General features: G+C 45.2%; 1 protein-coding gene across 1 annotated transcript in view; it reads right to left on the minus strand.

Moving 5' to 3' along the window:
* UBE2D2 (ubiquitin conjugating enzyme E2 D2) overlaps positions 1-25925 on the minus strand; it is a gene marked incomplete at its 5' end in the record, with an annotated part of 57772 nt that overhangs the window by 3645 nt on the left and 28202 nt on the right. The window contains one exon of the mRNA XM_025206159.1: positions 2261-2354. Coding sequence (XP_025061944.1) covers positions 2261-2354 — 94 coding nt within the window. The remainder of the gene's footprint in view (positions 1-2260; positions 2355-25925) is intronic.

The following is a 25925-nucleotide window of genomic DNA, read 5'->3' on the forward strand; positions in this document are numbered from 1 at the left end:
ATTCATATTCCAAGAATATGACCTACCTACATTCACTCTGAGGATCCATCGTGATTTACAATTATATTTCTTGCCCATATTGCTGACTACTGAATCAGGCAGCTCTGCCTGCAGACAAGATGCATTCAATTTCCCCAGAACTACTCCTGAATTTCTAGAAATCAAGTAAATATATGGAAACAAGCGTCTAAATTGTTTCACTTTCTTCCCTACTCACAAGATGTACAGAAGTATTGTCCTGAATTTATTTGATGGTCACAAGTTAGAAACCTACAGATCAATCCAACAGTGGGAATTAGTTTCCAATAGTCATTAAATTGCTCAGAAACAGCTCTCTTAGTTTAAACATTAAGGTTAGTTTAAACATTTGCATCAGTGCAAATATTTTACAATATGCTTCATAAAAGCTTGCAAGTCTTCCACACATCTCTTTACAATTTATTTTCCTTCCTTTGCGTCTTAAAAGTGCATTAAATCAGGGATATTTTTGCTTACTTTGTCTGTGCAACTATTTCCTCCGTCTAGACCAGTGATTCCCAACCAGAATGCTGGGGCACCTTGGGGTGCCATGAGATCTTTTGAAGGATGCCGCAGGAAGTGTGAGGAGATAATCAAGTTATGAGGAGATAAGCAAATAAGGGCAGACTCAGGTTCTCCTTGCCTAGATGCTCATCTACCCTGACTGCCTGCTCCCTCTGCAAGAAGGTAAGCCCTCTAATTAAATAAATTAGTGTTTTAAAATGGGATGCCACTCAATTCATAAAAATTAGAGGGGGTTCTCAAGTCTCATGACAGATGCCTTGAATCTAAAGAAGCTGAGAGCCACTGGTCTAGATACCACTGTGGTGGAATTTAGCCATTTTTCCTTTAATTAGCTATGTAGAATTAAGGCACATACACATTTTAAAGTATTGCCAATGTAATTTAAATTAATATTGCAAAAACGCATACACATTTTGATGCACAATACGTTTAACAAAATTAAGGGTATGATTTTGTCTCAGAATCCAAATAAAACAAGTTCATGACTCATGCACCCAGCAAATCAGTTGGGAGAATGCACAGGGGATCATGTGAGGCATATCAGGGGTGTTAACCTACAGCAGTGTTTTTCTACTTTGAGCACTTATGCCCCACGATGGTAAAGTCAGGTGCACTTGTACCTGACCAATGCTTCCTTCACCATTTCCTCTCACAAGTGGCAACTGGTGGTGAAGGGTGGCATGAGGGCAGCTGAAGTAAGAGGTACTGCCAATTGCCTTATGATTCACACATGCCGCCTCTTTCCCACACCATGCACATCTCCATAGTTTGGGAAATGCAAGACTATGTAACACAGGGGCGGGCAAGTCTGGCCTACAAGCTGGATCCGGTCAGCCAGGAACTCCATTTCCCAGCAGTCCCTGCCCGCATGACTTGGGTTGGTCTCCAAAGAGACTCCAGCTGCACCCCTGCGGGAAAGCTCAAGCTGGGGTTGCCATGGAGACAAGCCTGAGCCGCCAGCAACATGCGTTCGCAACGGGCTGCCCCGGAGCCCCTGGGAACTTGGGATGGGGGCAGCTTCCTCTGGAGCCATGGCAGAGCTGAGTTCTGTAGCTTGCACACTCCAGGCAGGGGTGTGCAAGCAGGGGATTGCAGCTCTGTCCCAGCTCCAGACCAGGCTGTCACTATTGCAAGGAGCCAGAGTAGAGCCGCATGTCCCCGCCTGGAGCATGCACACTACAGAGCGCAGCTCTGCCCTGGCTCTGGAGCAAGCTGCCTTCATCCCAAGTTCCCAGTGGCTTCAGAGCAACCCCCTGCACTGCCAGTGCAGCCGATGCTGGTCTCCATGGTAATCCTAGCTTGAGCTTCCCCTGGCAGGAGCAGCTGGGGTCTCCGTGGAGACTGGCCCAAGCCATCTCTAGGCAGGGGCGGCTGGGAAATGGAGTCTGGCTGCTATCTGGATCAGCAATTTTGCCAACCCCTGCTATAAGAGAATGAGAACACTAGCCCTGCAAACTAAAACCTTCAAAAAGTGGTCTCCCAGTAAGGAAATGCACTATGTACAACTGCTTAGCAGTTTTAAGTATGCAGAAAATGTTCTGGGAAGTTTTTCCATGAATACTGTTCCCTCCACATCCCTCTGTGAGCTTTACTAACAGTTACCATGAGAAAATTGCCACCTCAATTATAAAAATCACAAGGGTTTAAACCTTGGGGACCAAATTGGAGGTCTTAAGAGAAAGCTAAAAATTTAACAATTTTTGGCTTCCATACTCACTTTTCTCTATCTGTTTTGTAGATCCGTGCAATCTCAGGCACTAAAGGATCATCTGGATTGGGATCACACAACAGAGAACAGATGGACAAAAGTACTAGGGAGAGAAAAACACTGCATTAGAATTTAAGTGCAGCTGTAGGTACCTGTAGGAAATAAAATCTACTTGATTCCTATTTTATTCCTTGAAATTTAGAAGGATTTTTTTTTAACTAAAATGAAAGATACATTAGCATTAGCAAATAGTAAACTCCACATAATTTAATTTATCAAAGTGACTTTAAACAGCAACATTACTGCCACATAAAGAGGCAGACAGCTTTGTAGGATTACACCACTTAAATTTGAATATTATCATGCATGCTAGCTGGAAGCCACTAGAGAAGTTATCCAACAATAATGTCAGATCACCTTTAAAAAAAACAAAAACAAAGCAAAACAGATGTCATGCAATAATCTTCTGGATAAGTGTTATCCAAATTCTCTCTCAGAAGGAAGTTTCTGTATTTACATTTGAAATTCCAGGTCCCAATTAACCTAGAAGACCATAACGACAAGAGAACTAACGAAAGTGGATAACAAGAATAAAAAAGAAAACCCAAAAAACAGAAGTAAAACAATTGATAGGTTTTTAAGCTCACATGCTCATATCCATGTTTAACCAATTTTAAACACTAATTAAATTTAAATTTCAATGTTTGAGAAGTTTGATCCTAACTAGATCTGAAAGACAGGTAGTACTTGCTAATGGGACAGTTAATTCCACTCTGAGTTTGCATGCACTGGAAACCCCCCCCCTCATATTTAGGAAGTAGTACAATCTCCTTGTTTATGGCAAGTATAAAATATTGAGAATAGATTTACACAACTTTTTAAACATGACCTATTTTCCAAGATTTGGCACAACTAAAACATGCAGTAGGCCATCCCCCAGCAAAGCCAGGGATGACCTGACCAAAAAACTGACATTTCTGACATGTCTGAGATAGGGGAAAAAACAGAAGAAAAAAACATCTCTTAAGGCTTTCAGGTTCTTTTTATACATCAGAGAAGCAAACATAGGTACTATTCTAAAAATAATCTTTGGTAGGTGACTTTTTACTACTCTGACACTGAATATACCATGTTTTGACAGAAGCTGGGTAAGTATGATGATGCATGTTTGTATACTGCTGCCATCTTGTCTTTCATGTCACATTGCCATTCTAGATTAGCATAGTACACACAAGCTACATTCTGCCCCCTCTGAGTAGTCCAATTACTGTTACTACCAGTTCTGCTCTACTGACATTGTGAATGTAAGGAGCCCCAGTACACATGAGGCCTGCTCTGAAGAAGCCAAGTTAAGTGACAACATTTAGAAGCATTGATAGGTATTCAGTATTTTCCCTGCTTGTGCTCATGTAAGTGCCACTAGCAGTGGAACTTATTTGATAGTAGAAATGCTTAGGAAACCTTAAGCAATTGTGAATTCAGCTTTCGAGTGTAAAGTTAAAATAAGAATTGTCCTATTCAGACTATCTGAAGTTTATTTCACTGCGTTTTGGGATTTTTAATATTTTTAAGGAGGGAGTTATTAACATACACAGTATTTACTGTCTGTCTCATGCTCTACTAGATGTACCAAAGGAGAAAGGTATGGATTTTGCATGTTAACCTTAGCACAAATGAAAAAAATAACAGCTTCAAAGGCTAGAGTGAAAAGACAAGTGATCTCATATTTCTGAGCCAAATGCTTTCATTTGGCTTAGGCAAGGAGAGTTGGGCAAAGATAACAGAGCATGAGGTACTTGTACAAGCAAGAGTTAATTCCATTTTCATAAGAGTGCCTTATTTTGAACTACAGTTCCTGGTTTCTAGAGCAACTGTTCTACGAAGGAACAAGTTTACCAAATGGATAAACTCCTGCTGATCTGGGATCTCTGAATAGGTCAAACTTCTTGTTTTGGGATAAGTAAGCATTCATTTTTCTTCAAACATCTTGTTATCAGTCTATTAAATCAGTTAGCTATTGGGTTATGATACCCATGATCTCTCTAAGGAGAAAGAGTACCAGGTGATTTTTTGTTGAACAGACTATGCTGGGGAAATGTAGAAGGGGAGCATGGAAGAGGACAAAAGCCTTGAACTAGACTAAAGCAGTAACTGACAACAAACAAGGCAATTCGAGAAATAATGGCTTTGCCTAGAGAGAATTTCAGCCCCAAACAGTATCTGTACAGGCAGTTATAGAAGTCTGAAGCCTAGGAGTGGTCATACTTGCTCTAGCAACAATACCACTGGTCCAGTACATAGTTTGACAGCAGCCAGAACCAAATATTTCAGAAAAGCAAGCAAGAAGAACCCTGCAGCAGGTAGTTTTGGTAAAGAAAACAAGTTTCCTTACAGGCAGATAGAACGCTTGTCAGCAGAGGCTGGTTTATGCTGTATGATGTGAAAGTTTATCAATGCCAAAGACTCTCTACTCACGTAAACTGTGGATATTATTCCTACCTTAGCAGTCCTTTCTGCATCGTACTAAGCTCATCAGCCTCAATGTCTTTTGGCAAGAAGTTCTACGGACACTCTGCATTAAGTGAAAAATCATTTTCTTCTCAACAGTTTTAAATGAGCCATCTTTCAATTTAACTTAATGTCTCCTTGTTCTTCTATTAATACAAGTCAAAGGCAATGCCCATTCCATTCTCTTTGCTCCATTTATTGGATGCAAGACCTATTTTTAACTTCTTTCTGAAGTGTACTTTTTTCAAATCTCTACAAGGAAGTTTTTGTAGGCGTCTAACTACTCACTTTCCCTGCACTGCTCTCCCCCCCCAGCTTTTTTTCTGAGGTTTTTTTTAAGCTAGTGTGACCTGAATGGAATGCAGTATTCTAAAATGAGGTCATACCACTTAGTGTTGGACTGATGCTACCGATATTACTTACACAGTAGATTTAATCCTTTCACTATCTTTCACCCCTTTCTCTAGGGATTTAATACTACTTTTCCCCCCCCACCTTAACTGCACATCATCTGGGGCTTGCATTCAGGGCTGTTCACAGACATTAAAAAAGAAAGAAAAAACAGCACTTTAAACTCGGCACACTCCCAAGCCGAGCCCAGCACAAATCCAGAAGAGGCAACACGTTCGTTGGATCTGGTTCATCCAACATCTGTATAGATCAGGCACTTCAGTGGGGTTTCGGCGCTTTTTTCCAGTAACTGATGGAATCAGAATCAGCTTTAGATAACAGCACTGAAAAGCCCCGCTGAAACACCCAATCTATATGGATGCTGCAAAGCCAGGTAGAACCAACGTACTGCTTTTTCTTGTAAAGCATGTATTTATTTTTAACATCTGTAAGCAGCCCGGATGCCTACGGTGATGCCCAAACCCCTTCTGCTCCCACTACAGTTTGCCCATTAATTCAGTATACAGCAATGTGTACAATTAAGAGTTCTTTCCCCCTGTGTACTACTTCACTTTTGGCAGACTCATCTGCCATGGTGATGCACATTCAGATAGCTTGGTCAGAGCTTTCTATAGTTCTTCAGGTTGGCAGGATTTGAGAAGACTAATCAACTGTAAGTTATGCCACCTCATTCTTTCTAGAACTACTTTTGTAGATCACAAATGAATATAAAACACTTTTATGGAATCTCAAGGTATACCAGGGTTAACATTTTTCCTGAGTTAACCCCCCGCCCCAAACAACATTCATCCTCAGTTTGAGTCCTCACCAATTTCTAACCCATTCCAGTATTTCGCTTCTCACAGCAAAATAACTTCATATCTTTAAGAGACTGAATTTTCATATAATATTTTGGTGCATGCTCATAGGGTTAACTAGGAAGAAAGAACTTTCCTTTGCAGAAACCATATTGATTAGGCCCCAAACTAACTTATAGGTTTTATAGTTTTATTTCAGTTAAAACCTCAATCAATTTACATGGCACACACCTTTATTTCTTAGTAGTATCTGTGAATGCTAAGAAAAAACAAAAACACCTCACATATTCTAGTCCCCCGAACAGTGACTATTTTAAGTGAACACATCATATGGTTTGTTAACAACTCATCTACTTCATCTCTGAAGTATACAAACCAGTTCTGGTTACTTATGCTTTAGTTGTTTCAGCACTAATTCCCAATACAGAATTTCCCACTTTAGGTAATAAATCTCTCCAACTTTTGACCAGATTAAAGTAGTCAGTTGGCTTCTCTATGGCATCCTTATATTTAGTTACTCCTTCTAATCTCTGGTGAGCCAGACTACCTCCTAGTTCTTTTCCAGGTTTCCTGCTGCTAATGTACTTACTTGTTAGATTTTAAACTTTGGCTATTTACTTTTCATTACTTAATGACTCAACTAGTGCTGCTTCTTCAACCAAGTACAGTAGTCTCCACTGCTCATGTGTTTATAATCAAAGAAATAAATCACGCACAGAATTATAACTTTTTTTGTATAGTACTTTGTTCCAGTCTGCATGAAAAATAGGTGCACTAACCTGTTAACACTGTTTAAAATTGAAATCAAACAGGTAACAGGTCCATTTCCTGAAACGCAGTAACGTAAGTTAAAGTGTATTTTAAATCAGACAAACATGCTGCCCTTTCCCTTCGGGGTTTCTCTCAGTCTTCAAATATAGTTCAGTTTCATACTTCAACCTACTATGACATCCAGACAAACTGGAGTAGTTCAGCAATCTTGGCAATACTGTGTGCATATAACCAAAAGCTAATTTTTAAAGAGATCTTCTTTAAACCAAGCAGATCTGGCTGTATTTAAACTTCTAACAGAAGTATGCTTTTCACAGTATTTCTGACCGTGTTAAACACTTTAAGTTTCACCTTTGATCTAAACCTGGCTCAGATCAGCTATAAGTGTTCATATTCTTCAGGAGATACAGATAGCTGCCATAACTAGGAAGGGCTGCATATATCAGGACCCAGGTGCTTTCCTCTAGTCTTTCATTTAGTAATTTTAGCTGTCTTTGCTAACAGATTGGTCTTACTTTGGTAGAGGAACCATTTCCCAGTCTGTATTTGGGCATGTAATTAGTCTGTCCCAAGTGCAAGACTTTGCACTTGTTCTTGTTTAATTTCATCTAACTGAACAAGGACCATTTCTCCAGTGTATCCATGCAATTCTGAATCCTAGCCCTACCCTACAGAACGTCTGCAGTTTCGCTCAACTTTGTGCCATCCACAAATTTGCTAAGCATGCACTCAATCCCATAATCCAAACTATTAAGGTATTAAACACTGGACCCACAGACAGACCAGACCCCTGGGGATCCCCACTTGATACCTCCTCCCAATCAGACATTGGCCATTAATTACTACTTGGCAAACATGATGATCCAATCAGTATGAACCCTACTGGTACCTGCATGTAGTCTGTACTTCCTTAGCTTATTAATGAGAATGCTGTGGGAGACAGTGTCAGAAGCCTTGCTAAAGTGTATCGCATCCAAGGATCGCCCCTTATCCAGAGCCTGTTACTTTAGAATAGAAGAAAAATAAACTGGTGAAGCCTAACTTGCTCTTGGTAAATTCATCAGCGACTTGGACGAGGGGGTGAAAAGCATCCTGTTCAAATTCGCAGATGACACTAAGATGTGGGGGGAAGTGGGCATGTTAGAAGGGAGGAATAGGCTGCAATCAGAGCTAGACAGGTTACAAGGGTGGGCGGAAGAGAACAGGATGGGTTTCAACACTGACAAGTACAAGGTACTGCACCTGGGGAGGAAGAACCAGCAGCATACCTACAGGCTGGGGAACTCCCTTCTCATCAGTGCAGAGGCAGAAAAGGATCTTGGAATCATTATTGATGCCAAAATGAACATGAGCCGGCAGTGTTGGGACACAGTCAGGAAGACAAACTGCACCCTGTCATGCATCCACAGATGCATCTCAAGCAGCTCCAAGGAGGTGATCCTCCCCCTCTATGCAACGCTGGTCAGGCCGCAGTTGCAGTACTGCGTCCAGTTCTGGGCGCCGCACTTCAGGAGGGATGTGGACAACATGGAGAGGGTCCAGAGGAAGACCACCCGCATGATCAGGGGGCAGCAGGGCAGGCTCTACAAGGAGAGGCTATAGGACCTGAACCTGTTCAGCCTCCACAAGAGAAGGCTGAGGTGGGATCTAGTGGCCGTTTACAAACTAGTCAGGAGGGATCAGCAGGCATTGGGGGAGTCCCTTGTCCCCCCGAGCGCCACCAGGAGTGACTAGAAATAACGGTCACAAGCTGGCAGAGGGTAGATTCAGACTAGACATCAGGAGGCACTACTTCAGTCAGGGCGGCTAGAATCTGGAACCAGCTTCCAAGAGAAGTGGTGCTGGCTCCTACCCTGGGGGTCTTTAAGAGGAGGCTAGACGAACACCTTGCTGGGGTCGTTTGACCCCAGTACTCTTTCCTGCCGTGGCAGGGGGTCAGACCTGATGATCTACTCAGGTCCCTTCCGACCCTACTAACTATGAAACTAAGTTGGCTATTCCTAGAGATCACCAGGGATCCATGTTTTCCATTTGCTGCAGAAAGTCATAGATTTTCCCTTTTAAAAGGAGAAAAGTTTAGGAAATAGTGGGTTTCCCCTTACAAGCTGGCAGTGTTCTAGCCCACAAGAGGCAGTTTGGGGCTTGGGGAGAGCAGGACACAGGGGGTGCCACATGCATGTCACAGCCAGGCAGTGTGGTAGAGAGCTGCTCTCTCCAGTTAAGTCTATGGGGTGGGGGGAGGGTGTGCAGGCAACAAGGGGGGGGAGATGAGGAAGACAACAAGCCCCCTCCCCCACCATGAGATTTCTGCATCCACTGTGGGACATGGCACTGTGGCCAGGCCGGACCAGCTCCAAAGAGGGCGGGGGGGAGGGTTGCGGAAGAGAAGCATGTTAGCCAGTGACCAGGAAGCCAGCAAACAAACAGAGGCTACAAACAGGATAAGCAGTTTGCATAACAGGTTCTAAGCCAGTTTGTGCCCCCCCCCCGCACCCCAGGGCAAGTCTCAAGTCTTTCAGCTTGGTGTGAGGAAGCAAGAAAAAAAGAAATAGACCTTTGCGGTCAAAGAGCAATAAACAGACCAGCTTCCAGGCGAGTTCACTAGGGAAGGTGTACTTGGAAGAAGAGCAGTAAGAGTGAGAAGGCATATTAAGAGACCCAGGGAAATGGCTGGAGGACATTGCAATGCCAGAGCCACTGCTTGCACCTGTGAGGCTTCTGTCCAGGCAAGCCGCTCATCATCAATGCTTCCACCCAGGTCCAGGTTTGGCACTGTAGGGACTGCAGCTTGCAGGTTCCTTCCAGTGACGTCCAGGTGGGAGAGTACCTGCAGCGCGAGCGGTGCCTCTTGGCGGTGTCTCTCAAGGAACAGGCAAGAGGATATGGAGAGACTCCGAAGCATCCTCTGCCATAAGGTGTTAATCGATCCAATCTTGGAGGAGACCACTGGGACTGTGGAGGAAGTGCCAGACAGTGCTAGAAGAGAGAGAACATGGACACCCAAGAGGGTAGAAGCTTGAGGCTTGTGACTTCTGGTGGAGGTGAATATTTTTGCTTGCTGACAGTAGTGGTTCATCTGGAGAACAGATATGCAGCCATAGCAGCAGAGGGAGGAGCATATTGCATTGGTGGAAGAAGACAGGCCAGACCTCACCAAGGTGGGAAGAATCAAGACAACTACCTGTAAGAAGCAGCAATGGGTGTGGTGGTTGGAGGCTCCCTTCTGCGGGGGATGAGGGAGCCATCTGCCAACCTGACCTGTTGTATCTGGAGGTCTGCTTCTTGCCCAGATCCAAGGTGTCATGGAGAGATTACTGAAGCTCATCTGGCCCCATGGCCACTGCTCCATGCTGCTCAGCCATGTGGGCACCAATGATGCTGTCAGGGAAGACCCTGAGCAGATCAAAAGTGACTACAGGGCTCTGGTTGCAAGGGTGAAGGAGTCTGGGGCCCAGGTTGTGTTCTCATTGATGCTTTCAGTCAAGGGAAAAATGCCCAGGCAGGAACAGGTGCATCCTGCAGATCAAGACCTGGCTGCACAGGTGGTGTCACCAGCACAGGGCTTTGGATTCTTTGACTGCGTGATGTTCTTCCAAGAAGAATTGCTGGGAAAAAATGGGATCCACCTGATGAAGAGAGGGAAGAGCATCTTTGCAGACGGGCTTGCAAACCTAGTGGGGAGGGCTTTAAGCTAGGTTCACTGGTGGATGGAGACCAAAGCCCTGAGGTAAGTGGGAAAGCAGGAGGCCTGGAGGAAGAACAAGCAGGAGGGGCAACAGGGAAGGTTCTCTCATACTTCCTGAGAAACCAGAGCAATCAGCTAGTTAGCTTCAGATGCCCGTACACAGAGTCTGGAATACATGGAGCCTGGAAACAGGCAGGAAGAATGGGAAGTTCTTGCAGAGTCAGGGAACTATGCTGTAATTGGAACAACAGAGACTTAGTGGGATAGCTTGTATGACTTGAGTACACACATGCATGGGTACAAACTGTTCAGGAAGGGCAGGTGGGGGGGGGGGGGGGGGGGGGAAGGGGAGTTGCACTTTATGTAAAAGAGCTGCATGATTGCTCAGACCTCCACCATGAAGCTAGACATAGGCCCACTGAGAGTCTGAGTTAGGGTCAGCGGGGAGAACAACAAGAGTGATGTCATGGTGAGGGTCTGCTATAAGCCACCAGACCAGGAGGAAGTGGTGGATCACCCTATCATCTGCTGGGAGGGCAATACAGCAGTGCACAGGCAATCCAGGAAGGTTTTCAAAGAGTACCAGGGACAACTTCCTAGTGCAAGTGCTGGAGTGGCCAACTAGGGGCCATGATCTTCTTCACCTGCTGCTCACAAACAGGGAAGAATTGGTGGGGAATAGTGAACACGAGATGACTGTGTTCAGGATCCTGAGAAAAAGGAAGGAAGGACACCAGCAAAGTAAGGACCCTGGACTTCATAAAAGTAGACTTTGATTCGGCTCAGGGAACTCATAGGCAGGATCCCCTGGGAAGCCAGTCGAGGGGGAGAGGAGTCCAGGAGAGCTGACTGTACTTCAAAGAAGCTTTACTGAGAGGTCAGGAACAAACCATCCTAACGTGCAGGAAGACTAGCAAGTATGGCAGAAGACTGGCTTAGCTGGGAACTCTTCAATAAACTAAATCACAAAAAGGAAGCTTGTAAGTGGAAACTTGATAACTAAGGAAGAACTTAGGAGCATTGCTCAGGCATGCAGGGTTGAAGTCAGAACAGCCAAAGCACAACTGGAGTTGCAGCTAGCAAGGGATGTGAAGGGTAATGAGAAGAATTTCTACAAGTATGTCAATAGCAAGAGGAGGATCAGAGGAAGCGTGGGTCCTTTACTGAATGGGGGAGGCAACCTAGTGACAGAGGATGCAGAAAAGGCTGAAGTGCTCAATGCCTATTTCACCTCAGTCTTCACAGGCGAGATCAGCTCCCAGACTACTGCACTGGGCAGCAGTTCAAGGAGGAGATGAGCAGCCTTCAGTGGTGAAAGAACAGGTTAGGGACTACTTTAAAAAGCTATACAAGTCCTTGGGGCCAGATGGGATGAACCCAAGGGTGCGAAGGGAATTGTCTGATGTGGGTGCAGAGTCACTGGCCATCATTTTTGAAAACTCACAGCAATCAGAAGAGGTCCCAGATGACTGGAAATGGGCAAGCAGTGTCCACATTAAAGAAAGGGAAAAAGAAGGATCCAGGAACTACAGACCAGTCACCCTCACCTCAGGTCCCTAAAAAAATCATGGAATCCTCAAGGAACCCATTTCTAAGCATTTGGAGGAGACTAAGGTGACATGGATTTACCAAGGGCAAATCATGCCTGACCAAACTGACTGCCTTCTATGAAAAGATGAGTGGCTCTGTGGAAGCAGGGAGACCAGTGGATGTGGTATACCTTGATTTTAGCAAACGTTTTTATATGGTCTCCCATAACATTCTTGCAAGCAAGTTAAGTTAGTACGGGCTGGATGAATGGACTGTAAGGTGGATAGAAAAGTGGCTGAAGCACTGGGCTCAGAGAACAGTAATAAACAACTATGTCCAGCTGGCAGCCAGTATCAAGCAGAATACTCCAGGGGTTGGTCCTGGGGCTGGTTTTGTTCAATGTCTTCATCAATGACATGGAAGATGGCATAAAGTGCACCCTCAGCAAGTCTGCAGATCCCCCCAGCTTGGTGTTAGTAGCAGATATACTGGAGGGTAGGGTTAAGATTCAGAATGACCTAGACAAATTGGAGGATTGCACCAAAAGGAGTCTCATGAGGTTTAACAAGGACAAGTGCAAAGTCCTGCACTTAGGATGGAACAATCCCATACACCAGTACAAGCTGGGCAGCAGTTCTGCAGACAAGGACCTGGGGGTTACAGTGAACAATAAGCTGAATATGAGCCAGCAGTGTGCCCCTGTTATCAGGAAGGCTAATGGTATACCGGGCTGCATCAGTAGGAGTGTTGCCAGTAGGTCAAGGGAAGTGATTACCCTTCATTCAGCACTGACTAATCCACATCTGGTGTACTGTGCTCAGTTTTGGGGCCAGCACTACAGAAAGGATGTGGACAAACTGGAGAGAGTCCAGCAGAGGGCAACAAAAATGGTGAAGGGGCTGGGGCTCATGACTTATAAAGAACAATTGAGGGAACTGGGCTTATTTAGTTTAGAGAAGAGAAGACCGAGAGGGGACTTAATAGCAGCCTTCAACTACCTGAATATGGGTTCAAAAGAGGATGGAGCTGAACTGTTCTCAGTGGTGGCAGATGACAAAACAAGGAGCAAGGGTCTCAAGTTGCAGCAAGGGAAGTTTAGGTTATATATCAAGAAGAATTTTCTCATTAGGAGGGGGTAGTAAAACACTGGAACTGGTTACCCAGAGATGATGGAAGCTCCATCCTTGGACGTTTTCAAAACCCAGCTAGACAAAGCTTTTGCTGGGATAGTCTAGTTGGGGATGGTCCTGCTTTGAGCAGGGCATTGGACTAGATGGCCTTCCAAGATCCATTCCAAACCCAACTTTCTATAATTCTATGTTGCCCCCACCCTCCATGTCGCCTGTGCCCACACTGCCCCCTTCCTCAGACACCCACACATGTTTTCCCACACACCAGGGGGTAGCAGGTTGGGAGTGAGGGTCAATGGCATGGGCAAAAGAACAGCGTATCAGGGGTGCTCAGCACCACATAGCAGCAGGGGGCTGGGGAGCTGCAGCTGGTGAAAAAGGGGTCAGGGGGAAGCTCTATTTTTCCATGATAAGAACAAACAAAAAAATCAAATGCCAAAAATATAATAAAATAAATCCTAAATACCTAGAAATCACTGAGGCACTAGGAGGTCTTTCAAACTGCTATGCAATTGTAAAGGTATCAATAAAACATCCCATTCAACAAATATACACACACACGGATTTCATTTTAATTGCTGAAAAACAGAGAATTGGTGTTAGGTTTTTTGTTTGGGGGTTGCTGTTGTTTGTTTGTTTTTGTTTTGTTTTTTTAAACCAGAGCATTTGGGGTGGAGTTTTTTGGGTTTTGGGGGGTTTTTTTTGGTAAATCACAGAAAACCAGGATCCCTGCTAGTCACATTGTCCTCCACTAGGGGATCAAATTCCTTTGGGACCTGCTCCATGACCTTTCCAGGTACAGAGGTTTCCAACTCCCCAGAACCCCCTCCTCCCTTTCTTGAAGATAGGTGGTATATGTAACCCTTTTTCCAATTATCTGGGACATCGCCTATCCTTCATAATTTTTGAAAGAGAACAGCCAACAACTCTGAAATTATTTCAGCCAGCTCTTTCAGTACCCCACTCAGCTCTGCTGACTTGACAAGTATCTAACTAATCTAAGTTATAGGGGAGCATAGTCATGCTTGAAGATAGACTACAGATACAGGCAGACCTAGACAGGCTAGCAAGTTGGGTGGATCAGAACCTGATGCAGTTCAGTGTCAAGAAATGTAAAGTGCTCCACCTCAGGATGAGCAACCTACACACACCTACAGAGTTGGCAGCACCAAACTGACTAGCACCACAGATGAAAGGGACCTGGGGGTAATAACAGACCACAGTGTGAATATGAGCTGGCAGTGCGATGCTGTAGCCAGTAGTGCAAATAATACTCTGGCGCTCATTAATACATCTCCAGCAGAACCAAGGAGGTGATTCTTTCGCTCTGCTCAGCACTGGTGAGACCGCACAGCTGGAGTACTGCGTCCAGTTCTGGGCACCACACTTTAATAAAGACATGGACAAGCTTGAGAGAGTCCAAAGAAGAGCCACCTGTATATGATCAGTCTTAAAAGGCAAACCATACGAGGAAAGGCTGAGGGATCTGGGACTCTTCAGCCTGAGGAAAAGAAGGCTGAGAGGGGACCTGGTAGCAGCTTACCATTACACTAGGGGAGTACATCAAAAGCTCAGTGAACAACTGTTCACCAGGGCACCCAAGGGGAAAAACAGCAGTAATGGCCACAAACTCCTGGAAGATTGATTCAGGTTCAACATTAGGAAAAACTTCTTCACAGTCGGGGTGTCCAGACTGTGGAATAAGCTCCCTCCAGAAGTGGTGCAATCACCTACCCTGAACATCTTCAAGAGGAGACTAGATAGTCACCTTGCTGGGATCACCTGACCCCCAGTTACCTTTCATGTTTAGTGCAGGGGGCTGGACCTGATGATCTTCCAAAATCCCTTCTGGCCTTACAATTTATGAACTTCTTAAAAATAACCCCCAACCTGTTTTTTCCACTACTCTAGGTTATTTGTCATCTTCCCCATCTTTGCTGCCAACTGTAATCATGATCTGGTAGCTGACCTTATTCAAAAAAAGACTAGAGTAAAAAGAAAAAAAAAAACAGCATTAAATACTTCAGCCTTCTCTGCATCATTTGTAAGTAGGTTGGCTTCCGCATTTTGTAAGGAACCTACGCTTTCCTTGGTTTCTCTCTTACAGAATCCCTTTTTATTGCCTTTTACGTCCATTGCTGGGCACATCTCAAACCATGCCTTGAACTTCCCAATTTTCTCCCTGTATGCCCATGTAATGCTCTTACAGTCTTCCCTAGTAGTATGACAAAGTTCTTAGTTTGTGGAGGATCCCATTTGATTTGCAACTTCTTGAGGAAATCCCTGCCTAGCCAGGCCAGTCTCCTCTGCACTTTTCATTCTTCCATCACAATGGGATAGCTTGCTCCTGCCTCCTTAATATGGCCTTCTTAAAGAAGAACCAGCTCTTTTGGACATCTTTTCCCCTCAGTCTGGCCTCCCAAGGCATCCTGCCCACCAGTTCCTTGAGTGTGTTGAAGTTCAGCATCTATATTCTGCTCTTCTCCTTCCCTTAGGATCTTGATCACTATCATTTCATAGTCACTCACCAAATTTGCCTTCCATCTTCAACTGATTCCTCCCTGTTCATGAGCATAAGTCAAGAACACCTTTTCCCTATTTGGTCTGCCCAAAACTCGACCACAAAGTTAGTCCCAACACAAAATTTGCTGGACTACCTGTACACTGCTGTTTCCCACCCAGATGTTATAGCAATTAGAAGTCCTCCATATTAACCAGGAACGTGTGCATCAAAACCCACTGACAGACAATCAGTTAAAAGACAAGATGGGATCTTAACTCTGATCCCAACAATTGTGCCTCTTACCATGCCATACAGGCATGGTAGGAAGCGTAATTGTGGGATTGGGGATTAGATGCAAAAATTGCACCTTATTGCCTGTGCAGGAGAGGCCCAGGATCACAATCCCAGGCTCCTCCTGCAATGGTGAGTGGCCACCCAGGTGTCTGGCAAGCCAATGCTGGAAACATTAACCAGCTGACTGGTGCTCTCAACCTTGGGAGTGCACCACAGCCTTGAAGGCACTCCCATGGCTGCTGGCACACCAGCCACACAATTATCGTCCACTTCATGTAATAACGTTGTGGTTTGTTCTATCATGTCATTACGTTGCATGAATGTGCGGCCAAGTTACTAACAACATGATTGAACCGATTAACCATATCTTAAGTAGTAATGTCAACTATAGGCCAAAGAAATGGGAACCTTACAGTGTTTTGAGAAGACATCACCTTCAGACGACAATTGATAAAGACAGGGTTAAGATTCATGAATCTGAAGTAGACCCCACCACACCATTCTAGCAGCACAGAGAAGTTACAGTCTAATTGGACAGCTGAGAACTCTTCCAGCTTTTCAACACTTTTTGGTAAAAAATGGGCTCTGAATGATTACATTATCTCAGGTTATCAAAGTTTCCCCTTGGGGCTGTTTGCAACTTTTGAGACAGAACATCCCTGACGCCAAATCACTTTGGCAATCAATGGCAGATGTGCCTAAAGCCTCTCTTCTCCATCACACCCTACAAGAGGTCCTACCCTCAAAAGTATAACAGCACTAACCATCATAATTGGCTCTAGTTTAACTACTGTTTTTAACCATTTTTGTAGCCACTTCTTCCTCCCTATGCAGCCCACAGAATTCTTATCTACATCCAATGTCATATTCCAATTTGAGCTTTAACTACAGCTATTCAGAGTTCTTATTGTCAGTAAGTAGCACAGTATTTTTACCTCATGAGAGCATTGAAACTGAACTCTCAGCTTGACATCAAGGGCATAATACCTCCTCTAGTCTACCACTGAAGCCACTGCAGGTCCACAAAGCCTGCTTTTCACTCTGAAAGTCAGAGTTCAACACCCTTTGAAATTTTCAAGGTCTCATACACTAAAAATGATCAACTTTTGTAAGGCACCGACTATTTCTGTCGCCAATGTATAAGCTGGACATGGGGCAGAACCTTTATTTCTAGCATTATATGCATCTGATGCAACTAGAAAACTTATTGCCCAATTTTATTTATGTAAACTGTAAGCCCAAGTCCCATAAATATAAATAAAAATAAAATTAGGCAATAAGTTGTGTACTTGCATCATGGCACTTGATACATGCGTTAGCACAGGCTTTTAGCAAAGCCATTTTCTGTGGCCCGAGGTCCCTCACTCGGGACAGGCAGGTGGAGGAGAGGAGGGAGCTGCTCACCCCCACAGGGCCAAGCTCGCGTGACCTCCCATGTCATGTGAGCCAGGTCCCACCACCGCCCCGAGAGCTGTGTGGCGCTGCGCCTGATGGGACGAGCTGAGGACAGCGCCCGCTGTCAGTTGTCTCCAGCTCGGCCCCTTTCCCCCGCTGTCCCACCCACCTCCCAGGACCCGCCAGGCTCAGCAGCTGTGGGGTGCGAACAGGGCGCAGCGCCCAGCACAGGCAGTTGGCAGGGCAGCCCTGGGGCAGGGCCTTGGCAGGCAGGGTCCTGGTGTGACCTCTATGAGGTGAGGCAGCAGGAGCCGGTGTCTGCCGGGCCCCGCGCTGAGGCCACCGGGGCTGTATGCGGGGGTGGCCGGGCACCATGGTGAGCAGGGCCATGTGGGTGGGCAGGCAAGCTAGGGGCTGCGGTGCAGCGGCCACCTCGCTCCGGCCCCCCTCAGGCAGCGCCGGCTCGTGGGGCTGCGCTGCTTTTGGGGATGTCGTTGCTCCCTGTGACTGGGCCAGGCATTGCTCTCTTGCCGCGGCAGCTGCCTGCACCCTCCTGGGAGCCATTTGCCTTTGCAGCAGGGAAGCGTGGAGGAGTGGAGTGGCCCATGTTCCCCCCCCACCAAGGTCTTCCCCTGCCAGGAGCCACCCTGGGCAGGCCAGGCCTGAGACCCTGCCAGGCTGGGAACCGGCTTCACTCCCGCAGTTCCACCGTCCCCTGTCTCACACATTGGCTGGGCCCCAGCTGTGCCTACCCAAGCACTGCCAAGACTTTGGGCAGCAGTGTTGCTGGTGTGGGCAAGGCCTGGGGAAGCAATGGCATAGGCGGCCCCTTGGCCTGTGTGAGAGCACTGGCTACATCAGTTTGGTCACATATTTTAACATGGCTGTCAAATATCTTCTGGGGCTGCCTTCAAAATGGTGGTCGTAGTAGGCAGAAGGGAGGCCTCAGCTGTTGGGATGGCTGGTCCAGGACATCATTTGCTATAGTTTGTCACTAGCTGAGCACAGGTGGTAGTTTATGCCAGCTTTGCCTTATTTCAGGCTTGTCCAACATACAGCCCATGGGGTGATAAAATATGAATATGGCTCGCCAGCCCACCGGGTGATGAAAAGTTCTTGATCTGGCCCCACATTCAAAGAGGCTGGACAGCCCTATGTTAGTAGAATGGAACCCTAGCCCTGTTACTTGGAAGCAGAGTGGCCCCTTTAAGGCCACAGTCTTCAGAGCACAGCCTTCCAGCAGAACAGGTGTTAAAGGATAGCCCTGCAGGCTGGCCAGCTGACTGGGGGCCTCACCTGACTCTGTGAGAATTCAGGCCAGAGCTATAAAAGTCCTGGGCTGAGCTAGCTGGAGGGGCAGCTGAGGCTGTGGCAAGCATGGACTCCTGAAAGCTCCAAGAAACTGTGAAGCAGTCCTGCAAGGGAGAGCACCAGGCAGAGTGACCCAGAGACATGGAGCCAGAGGTAAGCAGGCTAAACTGCCTCTATTATTTTTGCTTTGTCATAGCCCAGGGGCTCAGTGTTTATGTTGTAGTTTAAACCAATGGTTTGTGGACGAGGCTATAGGGGAGGTGGAGACATCATTAGTGCCCACTGAGATGCAGGTACAGGGGCTGGAGAGCCTGGCGCCACAGTAACACAGGGCTAGGGGCCCAGAGACTAGAGTCAGATTGATTGAAGCTAGTGCCTCAAAGCCAGGCCCAGAGTGGGTCTAAGCTAGACACCTTAGCTACATAAAGAGAAGTGGAAGCCAAATTGGCTGAGACCCCAACAGAGGGAATAATATGCATATAACACCTGTGAGGCATGGGGCACAGTAAAGGGATGGTATGGAGCCATGCAATTAGCCCTTAAGGCAGGAGTTCCTCACCTCCAGGTGTTTGAGAGCAAAGACCAGATCTGGGAGGCCCTGGGGCAGCCTCTCATTTTGAGAGCCCGAAGAAGCATCACGATGTGGCAGGCAAGTGAAGGGGAGTCTGTTCCCAGAAGCAATTTCAAAACACAAAAGCAACTCTGGGGTGCCTCCAGGCATTCTCCAGAGGCATTCGAGATGGCGCCCTGTTACAGCTGGAAAGAAATAAAGGATCTACCTCCTGTCCAGCATTTTATTTATTTTATGGATTGCACATCTATTTTAACTAACCTGAAGCACTGCTATTTGTGCCTCCAACTCTTATGCTGCATGGAAATCTACAAGCTTTTTTTTTTCCCCCCCTTGATAAGATGGACTATTGTCCTAGTTTTTCTGGAGTTCAGCACGACAGTTCATATTCATTCAGAAGGAGTTCCCAACTTTATATTCCGATCTAGGTTAAAAGCCACTGACAAAAGTGTCTATACTCCACCAGCCAGAGATTAACTTAGGTTCACTTAGTACACTAAATTCCCTAAATAAATACTTCTATTTTTAGAGAGATAAGAGTCAGTCAGCAAGTAATACGAACATTCCTCTTCTGTATTAAGTTGGCATAATCATTTGAGGGGAGTTTAAATTTCCAGATGTAAAACCATGAAGAGCAACTAAAGTGACCTAATAATTTACTTAAATATTTAAAATGTTTAAAGGCTAGAGGAAGATTAATACAAATCTGGGTCTATATATGAATCCAGGATATTTCTACAAAGTTGACCCAGGCCAAGCTACCATCCATAAGTTTAAGCTTTAGTTGAAAGGCAAGGAAGGGGGAAGGACTGCTCATATTGACTGTAATCCTTCCTAGAGGTCCCTTCCAATCCCAGTGCTCTGGGAGAGGGATGGAAAAACAAAATGCAGCATTGCTTTAACTGGCCTGCTTCCTGCCTTAGGGTCTGACAGTTACTGAGTGCGTCTTCCAGCAGCTCAGGAGCATTAGACAAGGAAAGCTACTACTAGCATTGATATGAATGATTCCCTACTTGCTAGCCTAACAAGTAGGATTCCACAACACCTTTTTCTTTCTTTTAGACCCTTTTAATTACAATTCATTGATTTATTCTTTTCAATTTTATAATTATATTGGATATTAATATAGAATTTATATAGGAAGGGAGATGCATTTATATTTCTATACATTTATACTTTGCAGCACAGACTATACACCTTATAGTACTTATATACGAACACATACATTTATATATTTGTATAAAAACAAGACACTATGAAACACACCACAAAGCGTGGTGGAAAGGCAGCTGGCAAGCCTTCGTGGAGGGGCGGAAGAGGGGGTAGAGGGAGAGGTGCAAGCCCCTCCCCACCCCAACTGAGATGCAGCCTCTTTCCTACAACTAGCAGGGATGAGGCTTCCACAAGCAGCAAGGAGAGGGGAGCAATGCCAGTGCCACTGCCTGAGACTGCATCCCCTCCAAGGGCACCAGCTAGGACAAAACTTGGAGGTATAGGCTGGAGCCACACGGAAGGAAGAGCCCCAGCTCCTGGGCATGACGACTAAAAGTGCACTCTGCCCAGGTTGGGGAGGCCTGGTGGGACTGCTGGTGGCAAGGCAGCCCCAGGAAATGCCAGGACTGAGGATCTCCCTCATGAAAGATGGGTAGGATGCGCCATAACCTCCAGCTACCACACGCATGCACACAGTCCTGGCTGGGGAAAGCCCGAATCCGTCACGTCTTTGACAGGTCTGAGGCTTACTGGTTGCAGTAGAGTTGTGAGGCTCCAGGTGAGATCAGCTAAGCTTCCTGGGATGCCAGCTTTCAGGTTGAAAAACCCTGTCAGGCTGAGGAAGCACCTGCAGAGTGTGTACACACGCATGTGCATGAGCTATTCCTGGATGGAAGGGATAGTAAAGATCAATGCAGGCAAGAAAGCCAGTAAGTGAAAATGGAAATAGAGGCATCAGGGGGTGAGTGGGATGTAGCAGCACAGGTAAAAGTGCAGAGGTACCTGGGAAGTCAGATGTCTGGCTCCTGGGGAGGTACCTGGGCAGTCAGGATGTAGTGTCAGAATTCCAATGTCTATATTGACTCCATGAGTTTCTGTACCTACTACCTAGGAGGCTGATGAAGTGATGTTCATAGGCCCAGCTGTGAAAAGTGATTTATAAAATTCCCTTTCAGGATCAGGCCTGAGAGACTGGAGACAGTGTGGGGTTTGTTTGTTTTTTTGTGAGAAATGTGCCCCCACAGGTAGTTGGGTATTCTTGTCTGATAGATTCTGGTGTGCAATCAACCTGAAAGCTTGCTAAGATGCATTTCTGTAGCTGGCTATTCAGTTGGTCTGATAAAACATACCAGATTAGATTGACCCAAAGGGAAGGACCTCGTTTGCCAGTGCCATGTCCTTAGACCAACACCCCTAGCATGTGACCGAAAGGATGCAGGGCCCTAGGCACATGTAAGCCCCAGGGCTGGGGCTGGCAGGGAGAGTTCTCTGGCAGCTGCTGCAACAAAAGAAAGAAAGGCTCTAGTCTGTGACAGTCTGGCTGCCAGAGATGCTGCTGGTGCTATTGTGCTGCTTCATAAGTTATTACTTGTTGTCATGTAAAGTGGTGGACCGGGCTGAAGTGGCCTCTTTGGGATACACTACCTAGAGGCCACAGCACTAGCGAGGGTGCACCTTAATACACAGCGTCACCCATGTTACGAGTTTTGTTCATCAGCAGCCTGAGGTGCAGTTTCCCAGAAACCCCTGCACCCATCTCCTTGAAACTTGGCAGGCTTTGTGGCCTGCAAGTTTCATCCGAATCAGGCAAGAAACAGCAGTCACAGACAGTTTTGTGCTTCCTCATTATAGCCTATGGGCAAAACATCGAAACAGCAAAAAAAGGAACAGTGCTTTCAAAACAAAAGTAAACAAAACACTGTCCCATCCAAAAGTCAAAACAGGGTCACTCTACCAAATAACTTTTGACAGAGAGAGAAGTGCTTGATATAACCAGGAGACAAAGTCATATATTCAGATAGTATATAGTATGTAAGAACAAGCTGCATTCACACTAAAGACAGACAACTAAAAGTGGTCATCTGTGTTGCTAGCAACTCTTGGTATATATCATGTCATTGGCAGTAGTTTATAATTCTTTGTCAGTAATTTGAGGCATCTTTTTAGGTAGGGCATGAAAGCGTGAAAATAAGCCTGAGTCCTTAGTGCCTTTTTTTATTTTTTATAAATGCATTGCTTCTAACCTTGAACCAGAGCACATCCAGTATTATTTCCCCCTATACTCCAACCCAGAACTCATCTGGAACTCATCCAGATCCAGCATGTGGGGTTTGTCTGCAGGCCCAATTTGGAGCACAGCACCATGTTATCTGGTCCACGGGTCTGGAAGTTTGGTGGCATGGAAAGTGGCAGCAGCAATGTTGTGGCTCCTGGAGCTGCAGAAGTCTCTATTCACCCCACTAGCAAATTTCCAACCCAGAGGCAGGATAACATGACTCCAAACTCCAGATCTGGCCTGTGGCTTGGAAATTTGGCAGTAAGATAAGTGGTGGCTGCTGCTGCCACTGCTTGCCCCACCATAAAATTTCTGGCCACATGAGCAGCCTCACAAACCAAGTAATGCTGGTCCAGGGGCTGATGTTTAATACTAGGCGAAAGTACTGGTGTCAAAGTCTAAAAACATACCAGAAGAAGCTATACAATTTGATCTTTAAAATATTAAAGTATTCCAAAGTTGAAGAATTGAGCACAAATACTGACACCTGATCAAAAATTCTTACAACTGATTTTACCATTTAGGAACATCTCAGAAAAAAAAGGTTTATTAAAGTTAAGTAGCTGATGGTATAGGTATATACTCTAACCAGGGGTGGCCAACCCACGGATCCCGAGCCACATGCGTCTCTTTGAATCTTTGCACAAGCACATGGTGACCAGCTTCCACGGCAGTTATGTCATGTTGCAGGTCACATGACATGACTCCTCACAGTGAGCACATTATTCAGTTTGGACTCCAGAGCCACCCCTGCTCTACACGGTTTAGGGATAACTGCAGGGCAAGCCCACATTAGAGCTGACAATCTGTTATGCCAGAAAAAAAATGAGTTAAGTACACCTTAAGAGTTGAGTGATAATAGCCAAATGACTTGGTCCTTGGATAATTTTTCCATATCATTCAAGATGAGCATGCAGAGGTAGAGGAGGGCAATCTCTAGCTCTGAGGAACACTAACTATCCATTTCTGGTTTTTTTTATCAGCTTCAGAACTTTTCCAGAGAACATCAGTGAAAGCAGTAGTTTCTAATACTGGATGTGACAGCTACAACACTTTACAGGGCTGCTATGGAGATCTGGCTGTCTACAAGTTCTCCAAAGCCTTTAAACTGGGGGTGGGGCATAGGGGCTTAATTTTCAAAACTGCGTATCAGCTCACTTGGACTGAATCTGTTAGAAAGTCTTACCAAAAAACACTTCTGTAACCATTAAGCATCTTCTGTGTGATAGAAACCCAAAGAAAGTGTCTTGATATCCATCTGCCTTTCATGATTTCAGTTGCCCATCAAGAATGGCTGGGGGGGCGGCTGGGATGGAGTGCTGCCACCTAATGGGTCTGGAGTGCTACTGTAGCCATGATGGTCAAAGAAATGGATGAAGGCAAGGATTATTTGTGATATCTTTTTATTGGAGAGCCACATAGTTTGGGAGAGGTGTTGGACAAGGAAGGTTCCAGGCACTAAAGTGCCCGTCCTCAGGTCTAAGCATGATCCAGGTTATTCCCTTCTATAATCATCACCAGCCTAAGACGACAGTTTGGCCAGATCAAGAGGTTTGATAATTCAGTTTCTGAGGTCAGCACTGCAAGGTTAAGCTTAAACATTGATCTAATCCAGTTTCTCTTTTTTAAGTCTGTACAGTAAAATCCGAGAGCCATACAAAAATGCTGAGCTACCAACACTAAGGTATCCAGACTGAATACAGGGAAGGGGGGGGGAAAGAGGGAATGGGGAGAATAAAAAAAAAAAAAAAGCAAGCAGCTTTAGCTTCCTTGTGGAATTTAAAAGAACAGCCTAAAAAATGCAATGTTTCTGGATTACCCACACATGCTCCAAGCATCTCCATGATGAGATCCTTCCCCCTCACTTAATACATCAGCATCTGTCTACAACCAAGGCGATTTGTGAGCCTTTTAAAGATGTCCTTTACCAACCAACCCATCAGTGCCCTGGTCTCATTAACAGCATTAGGACTAACTGTAAAGACAGGGCTCCATTAAAGATGCTGGTCTTCATGTAGTACTGACACTGTTCTCACTGGATGAATATAAATATTATGTCACCCCTCCCCTCTCCTGAGAACAGGTTTCAGCGCTACACAAATGTTACCTACACTGAATCACATTTGCTAGCTATCAAGAATTATTTAAAACCATCTAAATCCTCTTAAATGTGGCTATAGTTTCATTTGTTCAAATCTCCAGTATCCGTTATCTGCAAGCTTATTCTACCCCTACATCCCAGCCAAATGGTTGTACAATATGAAGTCCTTGCCTGAAGTTAGATTTCAGCTGCTTCCAAACCCTCCCATGCCTAAACAAGACTTTTTTTTTTGGAGATAGCCAGAACAGCCCAAATGCATTCCTAAAGCAAGCACAAAAAGTCTTACTGACCAACACATGAGTTCAAAGGGCAATGCAGAAGTGAATTCTGAATTCAAGCACTATCTTTTAAATGGAATAGGTTTTTTTATAGATTGTTACGAGACTTATCCAAGTCAACTATCCAGCCACTAACTAGGCTACTGTAATGCATCCCACCTGAGGGCATGTAAACTTATGCCTCTTCAGCTTTTTTCGTTTTCATTTTCTTTGCATCCTTCCTGCCCCCCTCCCAATCCTGAACTTCAGGTGTTCTGCATCTAATTCCTCTCCCAGATTTTGATGTCCTTTGAGGAATAGATCTGTATTTGGTATTTCCTTTACCCTTAGTGAAACAAATGCACTCGCTGAAAGATGCTTAGCAATTTGTGTCAGAAGATGAAAGCTTCAGAGGAACATCTCTGGCTTCTGAAAATTTGCAGCTTTATGGAACTCTAAAGGGAATAATACAAACCTCATTTCATAGAGGTAAAGAATGACACCCTCCCTCCTTTCTCTCCTGCGCACACAGGGTCTGAAAGGTACACTTTTAATTAAAGATGTAAAATCAGCAGAAAGCGTATATCTAAGAAAAAGATTTTTTAGTTTAAAGAGTTTCCTTACAAATTAAATGAAGCAACTGCTTTTATAGCTGTTATCCTGCCACACATTCTGGTGAAAGGAAAGTTTTACCTTAGAAATGTTAGGTCAACAACTCAATAGTCTTACTACTGAATTAGGCATGAGAACAATACCATTTACTGTTTTCCAGTTCTCCAGACTCTCTACCTAATCTAACAGATTCAAAGAGGGGGCAAATTTAGAAAAGCAGTTCAGTCTTATCAGATTGAAGATCAGTGTAAAAAACCAATTAGAGGTGGCTCCTCTGTTTTACTCATTTTGTGCATAGCTTGCTTCTTTGGGGGGAGAGGGGGAACCAAATGATTAGTCTTTAACCCAGGGGTGGGCAAAATGCAGCCCACCAGGCCATTCTATCCAGCCCACAGGGCCCCTAAAAGTGTTTTTTAAAAATAACATTCATCTGCCCTGGGCTGCTGGTCATGCAGCCCTCGATGGTTTGCCGAGACTCAGTAAGCAGCCCTCTGCCCAAAATAAATGCCCGCCCCTGCTTTAACTCTTTC

The sequence above is a fragment of the Alligator sinensis genome, unplaced genomic scaffold (assembly GCF_000455745.1).
Source record: "Alligator sinensis unplaced genomic scaffold, ASM45574v1 scaffold156_1, whole genome shotgun sequence".
Taxonomy (NCBI): domain Eukaryota; kingdom Metazoa; phylum Chordata; order Crocodylia; family Alligatoridae; genus Alligator; species Alligator sinensis.